This window comes from Liolophura sinensis, chromosome 6 (assembly GCF_032854445.1).
Source record: "Liolophura sinensis isolate JHLJ2023 chromosome 6, CUHK_Ljap_v2, whole genome shotgun sequence".
Lineage (NCBI taxonomy): Eukaryota > Metazoa > Mollusca > Polyplacophora > Chitonida > Chitonidae > Liolophura > Liolophura sinensis.
In genome coordinates this window covers 22,812,725-22,833,356 of record NC_088300.1, presented here as the reverse complement: position 1 = coordinate 22,833,356, position 20,632 = coordinate 22,812,725, and the positions used below count along the sequence as shown (strand labels likewise).

The following is a 20,632-nucleotide window of genomic DNA, read 5'->3' as shown; positions in this document are numbered from 1 at the left end:
GTGTTACAGAATTCCAAGTTTCCTGGTAGTTTCCAATCCATGACAAATGTAGGTGGATGTGAGTTTATACCCACCCTGCTGTGTGATATTTAATCTGTCCAAACCACAGGGCAATCCCTGAGAAAGACAAGTCCTAATGTAGACCATCAGCACATGGGATAGGAACATTGCCACATTCAAACATCTTGAAATGTTCACCAGATGTGTCTGAGGCTGATCTTAGTGTTACAGATACCATGTCTTTACAAGTAACCTCAGAATAAGACAACTCTGATACGGGTATTTTGCCATAAAGACAGAGTGGTGAAACTTGACAGATAATCTTTGGCAAGCTGTAAATACAGAGGTCTGTCCATAGATGATGTATACTTGTACATCCGTGCATAGATATTAATTTGTCTAGTATATGTAGATCATGATCAGATATGTCAGCCAGCTGTTCACTGTCACAGTTTATGCTGATCCATTAAGTCTTGGTTGTGTTATTGCACAGAACTTATAAGTTTGCTTATGTTATGTGTACTGTAATCCACATATCAAACTAGACATCACAGTTTACATCTGTCCTACTGTGCCAGATGCTTTTCTGAAGTCTTGGTTTTCACCCTCAGCTACACAAAGGGAATCTCCACATCTCAGCTATTGGTTCGCCTCCACTGCTCCAAGGGCCTTGGTGATACATGTTCACAGGCACATGTCATGTTGATCATGTGGTCTTCCTGTGCATGAATTACATTGCAGATTACTCGCCGTCAACCAATATCACACACATCAGAGTAGTCCATGAGGCTTACTCTGGGAACGTCATTTTTCTCTACCAGTTATCGTGACCACATTTGATACCTGAAATAAAAACATTGAACAGCAGTCAAATGAATGAATTTTACATGTACATGTAGATATATATGGAGCAGAATACATATCTAGTTTTGAAGGATATGTTTAAGACCAGGTTTAAAAGTCTTTCAGCTGATTTGAACCAAAGCTGATGATTAAAATGTAAAGTTGTGAATTTCTCCTGTGTACGATTCTGTTCTTGTGTCATGGCAAGACTTACTTGTGTCTGCATGCTTTTACATTTAGACATCAACAGTGTGTTAAAAGTTTGGTAAGATAAAGAAAGGAAACGAGCACAAATGGGATCCTAAAAGACAAATTGTACAGATTCCAAGTCTTCCTGGAAGGCAATGTCTGTCTTTTGTCTGTCAGGCATGTATGTGTACATTATCATGTTTGCAGTTGCTCTTGGATCCCCAGGGTAGCTTGTCTTGATAGCCTTGTCTTTTCCTGTATGGCAAAGAAATTTTTACCAAGGGAGTGCTTGTTGGGAATGTTCAGTGGCACCGTCTCTGCTGGTGTGGCTTTGAGGTAGATTTCCAGATGGCCTTCTCAGTTGGAAAGTGCTGTAAACAGGAACCAAGAACATCCAGCAAATGTTTCTTGAAAGCTATTTGTTTGGTGTATGTGTTGCTGTTTCTAAGGATACTATCAGATAACTTTCCCCACTGCATTGCCCTCAGCTGCTTCAGGGGCTGTTACCTCAGCCTTGGGCATTCCATGTTGCTTGATGTTAATAGTGGTCCTGTTATAAAATGTGGCCTGAGGATTTATATTTTGTGAAATGAAAATAGTATAAACTTACCTCTTCAAGACTGGGAAACTTGAAATACCTGAACTTTCATCCTAGTATAGATATCTACTGTAACTTCACCGTACTACATGTATCTTTTAATTTGAAAACAAACAAATTCATGGCAGATTATTATTATTTTTTTATCTTGGTTCAATTTTTGTGCAAATAATGCTCCGAATATAATGAAACTATTTTTGGTGCCCTCTCAGATCAAGTTCAAAGAACAGCATGATGCAAGGATTAGTATTGCATCTTTAGGGAGAAATTGTTTGTGATTTATGACATTTATATGTAAATGTTTCCAGAGGAACCCATCCAGAGCATCACATTTTGTGCATAACTTGTATAAATGCCTTGTTCAGAAATCCAGGAAAAACTCAAAGGATCATTTTACTGGACATCCACTTTAGAAAAAATACCCTGTAGAGCAAAATTGGTTGTACTGTGACACTGCTGGTTGTATTCAGGTCAGAGGTCAAATACAAGTACCTTTAATAATGATATAGTATCAGATTTCCTGTTAATCCTTGGCTCTAAAGTACATAGACGTTTAAGAGACTTGAGAAGCCACATTTCACCATGATTCTTGAGTGGTAAACTATAGTTTCAGAGGAAACTCCAATTATGATATAAAGACAGTATGCAAAAGATATATATACATGTGTTATCTGCTATGTACACATGTATATCTGAGTATTGGTACTGCCATGTAAGGAACTCCACGGTAAAGACTGTAACAGACTTGTAGTGTGGTACACACTTGCAGACATGTACTGCACACATCTGAGGTTTATTGGCAGTATTTGGCGTCTCCTCTCCCTTGGTGAGTGTGATATGCCTGTACTGTGTTACCTGTTTGTACATAGTAAAGGCAGTAGTTAGAGGAAATCTAAGTATGTGTATCGCTTATGTTAAAAGGGTTTGTTAGCCTGGCTTCTCTACTCTTGTGTAGGGGAATTACTTCTGGTATTACATATATAACTGTAAATCCTACTCTTCTCTGACAAAAATTTGGTTTATTTCTAATCAGATCAGTTAGTTATAGTCATGTATTTGCTGTTGTCATTGTCTGCAACAGTGAGATTGAGTTTATTTGTGCATGTATGCATGTCATGTATTGATGATAAAAATAAGATATTTCAACACTGACATCAGTTTTGTTAATGGTGAGTAGCCTTAATTGTGTGCATATGTAGGGCATGCCATATTTGTAGCCAGTTTGCAGTTGTCTTCTTTCTATAAACCCTTCACTGGTATGATTTTCTTTATGCCCAGGTGACGTGATTGTGACCTCATCTAGTATCAGTAGTCAAAAAAATATCAGTCAGAAAATACAAATTTAACGTCAGGTGATTGATTTCCTGTATTATGTTGATTCTATCTTTCTCCATAAGATGGTGTAGGGACGTACCAGTGTGTGTGACAACCTGAACGGTGTAATGTCCCACTTGACCTCATAGAACAATATATGAGACTTACTGGTTACCATTTTATGGCCGGTATAAATCCATGTGAGCAGTTTGAGTTTTAATAGTTGGCAGTGTCATGTAGCAGTGACATGACTGCAGTGTGGCAGTTTACAGAGTCTTAATGGAGGAGTCTGCCCAGGTGAGAATGCCTACTTGTATTTATATGGAAATGTATGGTTGTACATGTACTTTATTCAGTCAGTTACTGTTGATATACAATGTACATACAACATTTTTAGTATAATTTTGTTGTCTTTTAAATCATACTCTGTTGAACCATTATCAGTTTCTTCTAATTCATCTGGAAACCTTTGTTTTCTTCTTGTTATGGAAATTAGATGTAGTGTAAGCCCCATAGGTACTAGGTTTGCTTTCACTGAATTCCTGCCAGGTAGGTTTTTGGATGAATTTAGTTATGTGTTCTATGGCAGCTTATTGCCTTCATTTTTAGTGAGGGCCTCTGTGGCGTAGTGGTTAGTGTGCTAGCGCAGCCAGATGGTTCTGGATAAAAGGATACTTTAATAGATAAGGGTACTAGTAATATCATTTAACACAATTATTGTTTTGTTTTTTTTTTTGATTTTGCAAATTTGTTAAAAATACGAATTTTGATAAGAACCACTCATTGCTTTTATATAATTTGTAGAGGTCATTGCAAATTACTCTAATAACATGTCCATGTTGTCAAATATACTTTGTCGGTTAGCGCAGCATAATGACCCAGAAGTCTCTCACCAATGCTGTCGCTGTGAGTTCAAGTCCAGCTCATGCTGGCTTCCTCTCCGGCCATATGTCAGGAGGTCTGTCAGCAACCTGCGGATGGTCGTGGGTTTCCCCTGGGCTCTGCCCGTTTTCCTCCCACCATAATGCTGGCCGCCGTCGTATAAGTGAAATATTCTTGAGTACGGCGTAAAACACCAATCAAATAAATAAATAAATAAATCAAATACACTTCAGGTACGTGTACTAATTAAAACCAGGTGAAAGACTAAATGTAACCATGTATGCCAATCAAGTCTACCATGACAATTATTTTCCTTACTCCAGCAGAGTTTAAAGAAAAAGACCTCTAGAAATCAACGTAGGCAGCACCAAGTTGACCACTAAAAATAAGCATAAATATACGTTCATTTATTTTGTTTAGATTTTTGTGAACGGAATTAACTGCGCTCAAACGTTTGACTTCTAAGGTGGGCTTTATGGACCATACTATCAGAGGTTGGGAACTCTGACATCACAGAAGTTTGTCTAACTCTAGTCACGACAATGAATGTTGGAATAACTCTTTCTATCCATGAGTGAAAGATTACTGAAATAATGTTCCCAAAAATTCCTTCCTTCTGTTGAACACCAGTAAAAAAGGTGATGTCAGAATTCCTATATACCGTCAGTATGGCCGTTAACCCACCATAGTTGTCAAATATTTGGATGCCTGTCAACTCTCAGAAAAATCTGAAAAAATAAATGAACATATTTTTACGCATAGTTTTCAGTTGTCTCTGGGATGTACCTTACTTCATATTTTAGCTTTCTTTTACTACATTTGCATTCAGGAAATAGGATATTGTCATCATCTGTCATATAATGATGTAGTCAGTTTTATGATTTCACAGTTACACACTTACTAGTTGTGCAGTTAATCAGCTTTAGTGACAAGAAATTTTGTTGGAATACATTTTTCTCCGGACTGCACTGCCTGACCCAATGGCACAATCATGGCTTACAATCGTGCACGTATGATGGTACAATTTAAGACGTGAATATTCATTTTTTTGCTGGGAGGAGGAATCAGAATTGAATATTCCTTTGATCTTGTTATTTGTCTCTTTGTTAGCCCAGCAGAGTTTTTGTAATCTATGTTGGTCGTGAGGTATTCTGACACAGAAGGACATGTTATCTTCAGTTGACCTTGAATCTGGAGAGATGCTTCTTGATCTTTATGGTGACTTTAACTTAATGAATATGCATGTAGTTACAAACGTAGTTACTGAGGTTCATCATGTTAACTGTCCAGTTACAAGTAAGATGGGGGTCTCAGTGGCCAAGTTGTGAGTGTGCTAGCACAGCACAATAACTTAGGAGAACCTCACCAATGTCATCGCTATGGGTTAAAGAACCCACACATGCAGGCTTTAGCAGCCTGCATGTGTGGGTTCCCTCGGGGCTGTGCGTGGTTTCCTCTCACCATAAACCCAGGCGCACACGAGAGCTATGTGCTTAAGAAAAATTCATTCGTGGGACAAGCACATAACTCGCCGTGTCTAGTAAACAAAAGTTATCTCCCATTTCAAAAGCCGCCAGTGCGCATGCAGACCACGTGATCTGCAAGATGGCGGTCCACCACAACATGATAATGGCAGATGACCTATCAAAGGGGATATCCATGTATTATGAGTACAGAAATGTAAACATTACCAGTTTGACCAAGCTTGCTAGCGATTTCTTCCTGTGCCAAAGTCGTCTTATCCCGATCTTTGAAATCTAAGGAGTGAACATCATATAATCACAGAAAGTCTGGCCATAATTCAATCAACGTATCTCCTAATATAAAGTTTGCCATCATGTCGCTATGGGCCGCCAGTTTCCGAATCATGTGGCCTGGAAACGCATGGGCATTGGGGCTACTTGAAAGGAGATAGCTTTCGTTTGCTGCACATGGCAAGGCATCATGCATGAATGAAAAACCACAAAAGCCAAAAACTTACAGAAAAGTTCGCTGCAGATGACAGGCGCATAAGGCAAGTGCGACGAATGAATTTTTGCTAAGCACTTAGTTTACTGGCCACTGTCATATAACTGAAATATTCTTGTGTACAGCATAATACACCAATCAAATAAATAAATGAACAAATAAACAGGTATAATGGATGTACATGTGTCTTGTTACATGTAAAACATGGTTTTTTATGCTGTGCTTCAGGGTACATGTATTTCATTAATGAATAAATACATGTAGGTGTATGGTTAAGACCAGTCATATGGGTGGGAGAACCTGATCTGTATTATGTGGTCAAAACCTGTGAAAGGATACCTTGTCTAGCTCCATGCAAACTCAGTAACAGAAAACCCCTCCCCTAACCAGGATAAGTGTCCTACATGCTCTAAACTATAACAATCCCAGCCAATCTCCTGTGGGCTCTAATTAAGTTATTATAAGGATCAAGTGATCTGCCTGACAGCTGCGTACTCTATCGTTACCTTGTGTCAACCTCGCTGTCACCAGGCTTGGACAACTGCCAGTATTCTTGTTGCCTGCAGTGTTACCTTGATAATCTGTAAGCAGTGTTGTTTTATGTACTTGCTGTAGTTTTATTCTAGTGGTACATGTAAATGTGAAAGACAGAGGTTGTAATGTAACTTTTCAGAAAGTGAAAAGGGATTGTAATTGAATATGCCAGTATTCTAGTTACCTGAAATTTTAATTTGATATTCTGTAGTTTTATTCTGGGATTTGTAGTTTTATTCAGGTGATATGTACTTTTATTCTGGTGATACATGTAATTGTGAGACACAGGCAGGGTAAAGTAAAATTTTCAGAAATAATGAAAGCTAAATGTGTAGTATGAGAACAATGTGTGTATGTATAGCTGGATGACTGAGTATGCAATTTCATGTATTCCTTGTCTATGAACATATATTGTTGTTCATGCTGATGTTGTGGTAAATCATTGTATGTATGAAGGTGTGTGTGATTACATTGTTCTTTATTTATTTTTTACATTTCATTTACATATTGATTTTCAGTCTAATCCTTTGATGTACTTTACATGTAGCTTAATGACAGAACTGTAAATTACAGAAGGTGTTAATTATTTAATGAGGGGATAAAAGCTGGGTTTATTACGATTTGAAGAAAAAAATAACTTTCGTTATCTTTTAGGAAGTGCTGTCTACAAATGTAGCAATTTACTTCGGAAAAAAAATGAGCCCTGAATTCAGTATCTGATTAGAGTAAAGAGGAGGTTTACAATGTATATGTACACCTTGACCTACTTTTAGTTAGTGTTACAAGTATCGTATGCTGTGCCTTGACAGACTAAGAACAATAAATTGACATTAAGGCCATAAGCATAAATTAGTGTAGAATAAATACATTTATGTAAATTTACCTTGCAGAACAACATGCATTCGTTTATAAATATACTCACATACATTTGAGCATAGAAAAAAGGTATGCCATGGAATGCACAGAGTTCTGCCCCTTTTGTTTGGTGTCTTCGTTATGACTTGCACTAAGAAGGTATAGGGAGACAATGTGAGATAGGGATTAGGCTGCACAGCTGTCATTGTTGGAGCACAGCCAGGTTAAATCCCTTCATCCCCTAAAATCTCAGGAAGGGCCAGATTGTGTTTTGATGACAGACTGAGAGCATACCTGCGTTCACAGTGTCATTGATCGGTGTTCTAATGAAGCCAGGGCAAACAGAGGGCTGCAGATAACAGTCTGTGTCAAGACCTGGCAGAGTGGAGAGGGGCCTGATATTGAGGTCAACACAGGTTCAGATAAAAACTTCACCTGTATTGTCAACTGTCAGACTGGTAAACTTTCAGGTATTTTTACTTCTGCCTGACTGATGTTAAATAGTCAATGGATTTCAAATACAGAAACGCAGAGTTTTTGATGCTGAATATTTCAGATGGTAGAATATTTTACAAACTATGATGAACTCTTTTTGTATATTTCATAAGTACCTGTTTGTTTGTGAGTGGGGTCTGTGTGTATTGTGTGTAGCACAGTATTGTTTTCCAAAAACTGGCTGCATTTATTAGTGGAAGTAGTTCTGATTAATGTAGAGATAACTGTCTTAAGTCCCATTCATCCGTCAGACTACAATGGCAATTTTTCAGTAAACCCTTAATTTTTCATCTTTGTGTGTAATTTTACACACCCAGAAATTTTCAGCAGACTGTTAACCCTAACAGGACTTTATGTGATCTTCAAGAAAGAAAATAGTACAGGTAATTTTTGTTATCATATCGAAAGAATGATTGATAGTTACACTAAATATGTGTTTTGAACTGTCCTGGACATCTGAAAAGAAGGTCCTAATGTACTGGCAGTCTATATGACTGTATTTTTAGAAGTTGCCTGTTACACCTGGCTTAACACTTTCAAAAAGTTGCTGTCCTGCCAGTGAAATTGCTTGTAACATGTTGAGTATTTTTCATCTGGTTTCAGGAAAATGAACCAGAATGGAAATACAATAGGTTTAAACCTTCAAACAACCATGTTTAATTTATCACCTGTAAAAACTAATTGTTTAACCTCTGTAGTTATGTGAACATGATAGAGACTCTCAAGGGATAATGCTATTTAAATGCTCTGCTAAGATGCATTAATGAGAACGTTCCCTTCATTAAACTACCTGATCTAATTAAGCAATTATTTGGGTCAACCGTCAAGCTTACTAAGAAACATTTGCCCCAGGGACCTAACTTTTGTTTATACAAGGGCTCTGTTGACTGTATTGTTTGTGGATACGAAAACACCATTTATATGAAGTTGTGCTACATGTAAGATGACACAAGAGTAAAGAAAAATACATTGTTGCAATACAGTATTTGAAAGAAAAACATTCCTTCATTGTAAAAGTGAATGATTTCACTTTTTGCAAGGCTATTGCTCAAAGTGGGTGTGATTGATAGCTTTATTGCTTAGAATGTTATGTTGGGTAAAATACTCTTGAGTGAGGCGTAAAACATCGATCAGATAAATAAATAAATGATGTTATGTAGCGACACAAGTTTTCGTATAGACATTGTCGTATAAGATTAATATACCTATAGCCATATATATTGGGAATGTTTGAAACTACATACTGTAATTCTTCAACCTTTTCACATGTTTGCAAGGTGATTTTCAATCGTATTCTGAAGGCATTATTCTGTGTAGACTGATAAAATTACTCTTTTTGTAAAGCTCTGAAATTGGTCAGTAAAATAAAAAAATGTGCATAAATTGCTCTGGAAGTTGTTCTTTTATATGCGAAAAGGTTGAGGAATTAGGGTATGTACATGTCTGTAGGCTGTGATGGATCATACATTGGGTAAAAATCTCTATTGATTAGCAGTGATAATGCATGCATGATTTCCTCTGATAAAATCGAGTTTTTTCTCAGTCACCACTTTGCCTCTTTGGTGTACATGAATACAGTATAGGTGCGTGCTGAATTTCTATTATATGCACAGCACATGCGCCCGCTCAAGCTGATGAGGGAGAAAGGTTTGGCGATGTTGCTCACAGATAATTGATGAAGCAGGCTATTGTGTAGTGGTACATAAAGGCATCTTAGTATCCTACATATCATCAAGATTGTGCAACATTTAGAGTTCAGTGTAATCGTCTGGAAGGAAAGTATCTACGATAATTTTTTGATACTTGTAACAGGTGTTCGTGTCCGAAATATAACACTGAATTTACAGGTATGTACATGTAAAAGAATGTCTCTTCTTTCTTTCATTTTTTTTGTTATTTCTTCAAATACCTTTATCTTCTTGATCACAAGACCGATGCACATGTACTTACTATGCTCTGGTTCTACTCTCAGTGCTGTAGTGTATTCACAGGACTACTGAATCTGTATTCAGTCAGTTAACAGAATACACACCTTCAAGCCCCTGGGCTTGTCCCTGATGTGAAATAGAATTGTGCCCTGTAGATACGAATGATCATTTGAAAGATCTTACCACATGTAAATTGATGCAATGATTTGCAGGATATTCAGAAATGATGAACAAAACCTACATAATTGTCCTCAATACTTTTTTGTTTACCTGTGTTACCTGGCTGTACCTGTACTACATACATGTATATCCATATGTACATGTGAATTAGTGGGCATGCTGTGATTTGATACTAATCAACTGTATCACTACTAAGGCAGTTTTCAGTGGAAGCGTGCTACACGTGTACATATAAATCTACATTAAATATTATTAAGAAATCTCCAGATAAACATCTGATGGACAATTCATGGAGTAATTTTACTATGCCAAGAAAGTGTTTTATACATACATGCACATGTATGTGTGGATTCATAGGTGTGATGTGGATGTGTGAGAGCACCAGTCACAACAGCATATGTGTCACGTGGATGTGAGGGACCACCAGTCACAACAGCATATGTGTCACGTGGATGTGTGGGACCACCAGTCACAACAGCATATGTGTCAAGTGGATGTGTGGGACCACCAGTCACAACAGCATATGTGTCATGTGGATGTGTGGGACCACCAGTCACAACAGCATATGTGTCACGTGGATGTGAGGGACCACCAGTCACAACAGCATATGTGTCACGTGGATGTTTGGGACCACCAGTCACAACAGCATATGTGTCACATGGATGTGTGGGACCACCACCAGTCACAACAGCATATGTGTCACATGGATGTGTGGGACCACCAGTCACAACAGCATATGTGTCACATGGATGTGTGAGAGCACCACCAGTCACAACAGCATATGTGTCACGTGGATGTGTGGGACCACCAGTCACAACAGCATATATGTCACATGGATGTGTGGGACCACCACCAGTCACAACAGCATGTGTCACATGGATGTGTGGGACCACCACCAGTCACAACAGCATATGTGTCACATGGATGTGTGGGACCACCAGTCACAACAGCATATGTGTCACATGGATGTGTGGGACCACCAGTCACAACAGCATATGTGTCACATGGATGTGTGGGACCACCAGTCACAACAGCATATGTGTCATGTGGATGTGTGGGACCACCAGTCACAACAGCATATGTGTCACATGGATGTGTGGGACCACCAGTCACAACAGCATATGTGTCACATGGATGTGTGGGACCACCACCAGTCACAACAGCATATGTGTGTACATGGTACAGCACATACTCTAAATCACCTTAAATTTCACCCACAAAAGTGCATTTTTAGAGGCAAATAAATGTCACGCAGTAGTATTGTTGGTGCTGAAACTGACAATTTTCCAGTTCAATTTCATCCCCATGTTCCAAGCAAACCTCAGAACGCCTTTCTAAAATCAATAGAACTCTCAGAATCAGGAAAAATGAGCAAGTAAATCATGGACGAAATTTAACAGCAAGGTAAGAGCAAATCCTTGGCTGAGTTGGAAGTTTTATGTCACGGTTTTTCTAGAGGTCTCATAAGCCATATAAATACACCATAACCTACATATACATGTATGTAGAAATATCTGTATATAGTTGTGTATCACAAATTGTGGCGTTTTTACTTTTGTTTCTCTCTTTTTAGATGTCCTTTTGTTTGTCAGTGGTTAATGGAGCATGTGTCATATAAATATTGGGGTGAGAAAAAAATAAAAACAGTCCCGGATTTAACTGGCTTGGGTTTCTAAATAGCCGTAGGTGTCAACTGACAGTCCCTGAAATGACCAGCCTAATGAACATAACCTGGTTCTTTTGTTTCACAAGTCACCATTTATCATGTTCACTTAGTGCTGAGTGTGACAGCCACTTCACCTTCTCACAGTCATACTATAGCCAGGGCTAAATGGAGATCTCACAGACTATCCCAGGCTAGACTGCGTTACCTGTACATCAGGTGAGAAAACCCTGTTAGTGACATGTCCAAGGCTGCTAGTTCAGGATACACATGTGTGACAGTCATGAACAGGGCTTATGCTGTACTCTCTACCGTATATACAGAATCAGTGTGTATAACTCTTCATATCCAGTTAGTGGTTACATGCATGTACCTGCCTTAATTACATGTATGGAATTTGATGTACTCATATAAAAATCATTCTAAAACAATCAAGTTTCTTACTAGATTTGTAAAACAGAATGGTTATAATGAAAAAACGTTACAGATGATAAATACAGTAAATAGCTTTTGGATTATCTTCACATCTTTTTCTTACAAGAGGTTTTTGTGGGTGTTTAGAAATACTTCTTTGTGGTGGAATAAATCAGCATGATTGAGGTTTACCATCAGTACCTGTATTTATTAATGATGTGATGATCAGCAAGCTATAAGGGTATACTGGATATGGGTTGGTTGGTGGGTGGGGGGGGGGGGGGGTTGGGGGTGGCTAAAGGTGAAGGGGGGGGGGGGGTAAATCAGGGGATTCCCACTGCCCCACAGTCAGCATCTGACATCAGCCATTTACATATTTGTTCACAGAAGCTCTTTTGTTGCCTGTGGTAGATCACAGAAATGAAGCTGATGTCAGTTTTGACTGAAGTTATACATGTAGCTGCTGCTTCTCGATGAACAGTCGTAAAAATTACCATATACTGTATACATGGGCATCTGCTTTTGGTCTTCAGGAACTGTTACATGGATACATACATGTAGATGACTAAGAAGTGTATAAGTACAATTTATTCCTTTGTTAATTTGATGCGTTGGAATAGAAAGCTGTTGCGTATTTCACCTCACCTTTGACCTGCAAAAGTGCACATTCAGGACCATATAATTTCATAAAGTCATGGTGTCAATACCTAACTTTTTCTGATAAGAAAATAATCACACATCACAAAGAACTCTTAAGTGGCCCTGTAAGGTGGATGAGTCAAGACACATATGTCAGCTAGAGTAAAAGCAGGTGAAATATGTTACTTGTTTGGCACTTGAGAATAAGGGCGGTGGAACAGTCATTACACCTTGAGACTCTGACAAGATCTGTACCTGTATATATATATATATATATATAGTGTACTTTGTTCTGTGGTGTATATTGTATGACTGTCTTGCACCTGCTGAGACCATGCCCTGACATGCCTCACACATTTTGTGAAAACCTTTTACGCAATCCTTGTTCTGGAATTTATTAGGACATGTAACTTCTGTATTGAAGATATACATACATGTATATACAGTGTACAATATATGTGACTTTCATTACCTCATCAAAGATGAAATTCCTGGCTCATACTTAATTGCATTTAAATTAGATCTTTTCTCTTTGTAAGGTCAAGGTGAGATTACATAGCAAATTAATGTAGGTTGTAATTCTGTGCTAAGATGTTTCCAAATTTCAGGGTTGAATGTGATATTTTTGTGTTCCCTTCAGATCCATGTAGTTTTTTGAGAGTGAGTAATTTTGACTTCAAGATTTTCTTTGTTAAGGAGTGTAATTAGTCAAGGGGAAACACATTTGTGTCAGGACTCCAAACTAAATACTTGTTTTCTTGTCTGAAGCTTTATCACAACTGGATACGCCCACCTCCTGTGGCACCAGGTGAAGACTTTCCATTCATGGCTCGAGAGCCAATAGAAAACTTTTCTGAAGGAGAGTGTTAGCAAAACCCTGTGATATTGTATGCAAAGAAAAGTCTTTTGTCCAGCCAGTGGTATTGTCCCTGGTCAAGGTATTCATATCTCGACACTTTTTTGGAGGGATGAAGAAAGCCAGAGTAGCAGAATATGCTGCGGAATGAAATTGAGTGTTGAAAAACAAGGCGTGTGTACACAGATTTTCACGCTTCTTTTCCGTCACCTAAACTCCACACTTGTTCCACCCCCCCCCCCCACTATCTTCACCCCTACTCCCTCCTTCAGAACAACACACCAGGTTCTGAAAGTCTTGCCCCAGTGTCCAAAACTGTGTAGATTGAATTCTCCCACATTGCTCAGCCAGGTCTGTTTGGATTAAACAATGTCAAAAGGAGGGCAGCAGACAAGGGGAATTTCCCTTTGTGAACTCTACCACAACAACATAGCATTGTGTAAGGGTGGACAAGAATAGAGCTGAGGTAATGTGCAGTATGACTGGGCTGTGTGAAACCTGAATTAAGGCGTTTACATTCTTGATTTAGTTGCAGAGACCTAAAGTTATGGCTATATGAACTACATGTATCATAGTCACCGATGGGCACCTTTAATAACAATGTATATACAGGTATTTATGTTTTGGTCTTAAGTAGACAAGCTCTGATTTGTGTTAACAGGATTACAGTATTTGTTCAGTTTATTAGTTATACACATTTAGATTTTGAATGTATTGGGATTCAGTCACATAGATTGTACAAACTTAAGAATGGAAATGGAAAGGACTTTGGTTGACCTTCTAACGTGCCTAGTACATGTCTTACATCTGTTTTTCATTGCTCTTAGAACCTCTCTATCTCTTCTCGTTGGAAGGATATTATCAGACTCTTGCATTCAGATCAGTCACTCCAGTGTTAATTACTTTTCAATCAGTGTGTGTTTTAGGGATGAAGGCATGTGGAAGCTTTGTCCAAGTTTGATGTGTCAGGTGGATTATGAGAAGGATACCATGCTGTTTCTCTAATCCATTACATAACAGGTTCATGTACAGAGGAAATTCACCATAATCAGTCCCCACCACTTTCATAATCCAGATGTCTGCTGCTAAAGAAGTTCATTTTCCTACTGTTTTGTTACTGGCATACTCAACACAATGATCTAATACAGACATAAGTTAGGGGCTATTTGCCTGACTGAACCTCCTGGGGGTTGCCTGAGACCTGCCTCTCACACCCCAGCACCTCTCCCCTGCCCAGTGCTAATCCCCTTCCTGTGTGCAGTCTATCAGAGGATTGACCATTTGCTGACAGCTGCTGCACTCTTGCCATTGTTCTCGCTAGTAAGGAACTGTCAGACAGGGAGGCCCTTTCTGTCCAGCACTGTTATACATTATTACCAGCTGTCCTCCAGTTTAGACCAGACTGAATGCCTGTTTAACCACGATGGACAGATTGATGGACAGAGAGCAGGAACTCATGTGTCAGTAATATAGTTGTCTTTGGTGAACAGTATGTAAAAAAAAGAAGGATATTCTAAATTCATTGCTGCTATTATTGTTATTACGGTGTTAAGTGAAGCAAACTGTTTGTCACGTGGGTGGATCCGATCTATTTCATTACTATACTCGTCCGTAGCTTAGCCTTATCTACAGTGATAAGCAGGATATGGCACTCTCTTACTCCCGTATCATACAAAAACCTCATATATCTACAGGGCATATTTATCGTTCTTTTGTTGTCCTGTCCTACTCTCAATCTCTGAATCGTAGTTTCTTATTTGGCATGAGGTCACCTTTCTAAAGCTGTGTGATTAATGTCTTTGTGATATGCCTGTGGAATGTGATCAGGTGTGGATTTATTTCTATGCAGTACATTATAGAGTGCATCATGGTGGGCTCGCGCACACTTCATCAAAGGCTTTTTTATCTCCAAACTGACATAAGGTAACCCTGTAAAAGTAGTGTAGGTGGATCTGCTTTCACTTAGTAAAGAGGTCGTCAGGTCTGTGACCCCCTCATGTAGAGCCCCCATCACAAACAGTATTCGCCTGCCATGGAGTTCATACACTTTGGTGGCACAGGCTCAGTTGGAAGTAGTTTTAGGCTGTTCCACATGGATGGTCAGTGTTAGCATGCAGTTCTGTTCTCTCTCCTGGAACATTGTTCTGCCTAGCTGAGCATTGTGAGGGCACTGGATGGCCTTTTACCTGAGTTTTGCATCATTAGCCGTGGTCTACCTGGTTGGGAGAAAACACACCTGAGCCTGTAAATTTACCTGTGGGTGAGTGTTTATGTTGGGAAATAGTGACCCAGTTGTAAGGCAGTAAGAAAATCTGGTCAAAGGCGAAGCCTGTTTATGGTGCTCAGTGGCTCTGCACATAATACATGTGAAGCAGGTAAGTGTAAGTGGGCAGGAGCTAAGACAGAACAGGCATGTGCTGCTCTCATTTAAAAGTCAAAATTACCTGTTGGTCTACAAAACTTACTTGAGGAATGTATGTGTTGATTATGTACATACGTTCAGTTCCTTTCTTGACATTGGTCCCTCGGGCTTTGTAAAGATGTAACATGCTTGGGTTAACTGCATGTGCTTCTGTGTCAGCTGAAATTCTTATCAGGTACCCCATATCCACAGGTACCTGTTACAGTAGTGTGGACAGTTACATGTGCATTATTTGTGTGCTGTCCATCAGTGCAGGCTAGGATAGTTTCTTGTAATTAACACCTTACACATGTACACAAAGCTGTCCGGTATGACTCAGATCAGTCAATACTGTTCTAGCGCTGCTGATGTCGTTAAGCTTCAGGTAATCTCCCTGCACTGGAGCTACCTGTGTCAATTGCTGACTGATCGGCACACTGTTTTGTCCACATGTACAAGAATGTGTGCTTAACTGTATCCTGCTCTGAAAGCTGGGATGTTATACTGGTTTACAGGCCTCATATGCTCATGCCATCTTTTCTTGGTGTATGTACATGTAAACATAAAATATAGAGTTAGGGTTCAGTTTAAATGGATTTTAGCCTGTTTTTAATGGTAGTTCTATGGTTTTTGCTTCTAGTGCAAGCCGGAGCATCGACCAGTCCATGTGACTTACATGTAGAGTTTCTTGTTTAAATGACTGTGTAAAATTGATGTCGTGTTCATTTACTCTTGGATGATACAGTGTATGTGTATTTCAAGGTGTTAATATGATTGGTTGTATACTTCTGTGAGCATGGGAATTCATAACCAGTGTATGCATGTAAATGAACGGCACATTGAATGTGTGATGTAGATAGTTGATGCTGTAACAGAATGGAACGGGTCACAAAGAGGTGACCATATTTGCTGACAGTGTATCTGTGACAGATCACATGTATGTGGATATTGACTTAAGTATACACTGTATTAAACATTTTCAGGACAGTATTTAGAAAGGATGTTACAGCAGATCTATTCTCCATAAATTTAAAGGAAAAATTTTTTCTTTTAAAATAATCTCCCGAATAATTGTGCATATCTTGCAATGTATTGTATTGTGACTGATACCCTCACCAAATCAGGCAATATGTGCGGAAGGCAATTTTCACATAGACTTTACATGCTTACGAAAGGCCTGTTGAAGTTAGGATTTTGTTATTCATATGTTGTGTACAGGTTTGCCATATACTCTTTGCAGATCTGAATAATTGCTGAGATGCTCAGCATAAAAAAAAAAAGTAAGAGAAAAAAAGTTCAAATACTTATTAATCTGCATATGTTGATGTTTATATAAACAGTTTACTTAATTCTGGTTACAAACATTTCTATTTTCAGATTTGAAGTGTTGCCCAAAAAGATAATGTATAGGAGCCTGTGCAATCCCTAAGCAGAGTTGATTGACTGGACTGTAGATAAAGAGATGTGTTGAGAAGGATGAGTCATATGCTGTGGAGACCGCATCTTCAGATATCTACCCAGGATACTGAAAAATAAGTGAGCTTAGCCAGCCAAGTCAAGAGAAGTTTTATCTGATGCAGCACTGGCTCATGTCTGCTGCTATATTTGTAGCCAGATACAGTGAGTGGTTGTCGGAAGTGTTAGGGGTGAGTGTGTCACAGCCGTGAAGAGGAGATGTCAAAAGCTGGATGATTCTCCCATCCTATGACAAGTACTTACACTTAAGTCAGCTGTATTGAGGCAGGGCCAGAAGGGACTGAATCTTCCCTGCTGCTCTGATCTTGTTACCCCACATATTGCCTGGGTCCTTGAGAGAGGCTCACAAAGGTCGCTGATACAGCCAGGAGAACAGCTCCAGTGATCTGCTACATCCTGGCTATCACTGGCAGGCAAACAGTTTGAGCCTCCTTCAGCTGGTTTCCAGCCTTCCTTAGTCCCACACCTTTTGGCCCATCAGACAGATTGAGGCTTAACGAGACACCTCAGGTACACAGGCTCACCTGGACCCAGCTTCACTTACCTGCGCAGGTTGGAGAATGTAAACAAACAGAAAGGAATTTGGAACTTGCTGACCAGAGTGAATTGTCCTCCTAATTAACACCTGAGCAGGTTTCTGGTTGAGTAATACGGTCATCATGGATCAGGATTTAAAGAATAGACCACTGATACTTTGTGGTGAGGAAATCATGAAGTGATTATGTGATGTGTCTGTGATCACCTAGCTTATTAGTCACATTAATCTCTTCTTCTTTATGTACCTGAGGATTAATCCATAGGAAGTTGTGTGTAAGCTTTATCCAGAAATGTTACACCTTTGTGATCTACCAGAGCATATATTATTCAAGCCTCTGTTCTATATACCCGAATATTACTCCTATTCTATTAGTGGAAAAGTACCTGTTGAGCTCGGACTAGCGAGTGGCAAATATAATGGCTACAGAACTAGAGTGTCAGTCGCCGTCCCTAGAAGCAGAAAATGTCCGCCACAGAGCCCGCGTAGCAGTTGACTATTACAAGCACCAAGTCTTGAGTACAAACAATCGCAGCTCAAGTCCAGGTGAACAGCTGGATGAGTCTGCATGTCCACGAAGCGCTTTGCGTAGAACAGTGTCACGCGATTTCAGAAACGGTCAGTCGGTTCAGAGTTCAGCGTTTCACCGTGCCAACGTCAATAATGGCCTTAATGACAGGGGCTACAGTGATAAATTCCCACTAAATAGGCAGCGCGCCACTGTTCATGGATTACGTGGTAAAGAACGTAGCTGGTTACAGAGTCGTCAGGCTGGGGATGGTTTCAATCAGACCCCGTCAAGCGCTGGGAGACGGGAAAGAGGTTACGAGTCTCCCAGAAGTGAAGTGACACCTGAGCGTCACACTCCAGACCATTCTAGCACAAAGAAACGTTTGTTTCAACCTATTTATCGAAGTAATAGTGACTTGGAATTGGACAGTCTCGAATACGACATAGAAGATTCTCCGCCTCAAAACATGCCACTCAGACGGGAATACGGGAGTACAAACTCCATTGACATTCTTGCAAATAATAATAACAGCGAAAGTTTCTTTGCAATGCTGAAAGACTATCATGCTGAAAATTTGGATCAGCGTAGTCCAGCGCCACCGAAAATTCAGGAATTACTGCGGGTGAAATATGACCTTGAGCACGGGGCTCCAGCACCCAGAGGCCGCTCTAACAGTGGCAGTGCAGCAGGGCACAGGGTGGCAAATGGTTCTGCAGTAGTGGACCAAGAAACTAATGAATCTAGTAGCTCTAGTCAAAGTTCAAGACCAAAAACCAAGAGCAAACCCCACAAAGATCGCAAGGCGAGAGCAAAGTCAATCACAGGTGAAGGCAGCTCTGGGATATTCAAAAAGCTACGTGGATCAAAACCCGATTCTGGCGGACAGGATGTTACAACAAGGCGTGTGCTGACAGCACTGCACCTGAGATTGATCCCAAATCAGACGACAAACTCAGACGCAAAGCATTTGTTCATTTTGACTGTCAGAGCTTAGGTGTTAACCTAAGGGAGATAATTCAGAACAGGAATTCAGGGTTTAAGCGCAGGAATACAACGACAGGAGCCTCGGCTGCTTCCGCTAATCGGAACAGCATTCCGAATTGTCGAGAGGATCCGGACATACTCTCTGAAACTGACGATGGTGATAATAAAAGCAGTGGACATGGTGGAGAGCTGCCCGTTTTTCAGAAACGAATTGGGCGGTGAGGAAGAACGTATGATATGTTTGGCTCGGGCCACAGCTCACAGAAAATGTCCCCACATCAAACAGCTCTGTGTACAAAAATACTGTTTCATATGTGCGTCAACCCTCTTGTTCAGGGGTGGCCATTTTGGATTGCTCATCGAGCTCATTGACAAATCAGCCCCTTTCCCCCATTGTGTCCCATAAAGGTCATGTCATGGAATACGTGGACCATGGAGCCTCTTACTACAGGCACTTCTTTCATGGATGTGGTGGGTATTTTATTTTTGTTTGTTTGTTTTTTTTGTGTTTGTTTGTTTTGGCTTTTGTTTACATTTCGCTGCTTCAGTCAGAAAGAGTATCGTTTTTGAATGGGCTTCTTTGCTTGGTTAACATTGCTCTGTTGTAATACATCACCTTCTGTAATACATCACTTCTGTAATACATCACCTTCTGTAATACATCACTGTGTTTCTGCATAGTTGTGAACATAAAGCAGAGATTTAGATCACAAGCACAGCTGCACATCCACAGAGAATGATGCATTTTCACTCGGCTTGGAACCTACTTGTTTTTGGGAGAACTGTTCATGCCAATTGCTCATTTTCAAATGCGGTAATTTGAGTCAACATTATCTTCAAAAGGAGGTGATATTACCCTAACCATTCAACCTTTTCAGCTGCCTCTGCAACCAATATTTTGAAACATTCTGAGAGAACTGTTAGGTGTAGAGAAATAATTTACATCTTTATTGACCCAAACACATCAGGTTTATGACGTCTTTTTCATTATAATTATATTCGTAAATTCCACTGAAAAAGTGCTTTAGTGGTTGAAAAGGTTTGAAGATTTACAGTAAATAATCTTAATAAAGAATGTTGAAATATGCCCGGCAATGATTATTTCATGTAGAAGAGCCTGAACTACTAACCTAGAGGTGAATGACACACATTCTGTAGTTTTTATGCTTACATTGTACAGGCACATGCACATTGTATTAAGCATATATGAATTATGGATGCCCGTTAGTGCCAAGACATTATGCCTTGGATCTGGATCTGACAGATCTGACTGTGAAATCAACACTCAAGGTTCCACAAACTTCCAACACAAGCTGCATGTACATCACGACATCAGGCGTACCAGAAGACCTGTAGTTCCTATCGTG

The 20,632-nt window shown here is 39.6% G+C and overlaps 1 protein-coding gene across 1 annotated transcript in view; it reads left to right on the top strand.

Annotated features, from left to right (window-relative positions):
• Positions 1–20,632, top strand: part of LOC135466360 (signal-induced proliferation-associated 1-like protein 3) — a 52,818-nt gene that overhangs the window by 3,027 nt on the left and 29,159 nt on the right. Inside the window, 4 exon segments of the mRNA XM_064743794.1 lie at positions 17,137–19,197; positions 19,200–19,439; positions 19,441–19,553; positions 19,555–19,736. Coding sequence (XP_064599864.1) covers positions 18,190–19,197; positions 19,200–19,439; positions 19,441–19,553; positions 19,555–19,736 — 1,543 coding nt within the window. The 5' untranslated portion in view covers positions 17,137–18,189.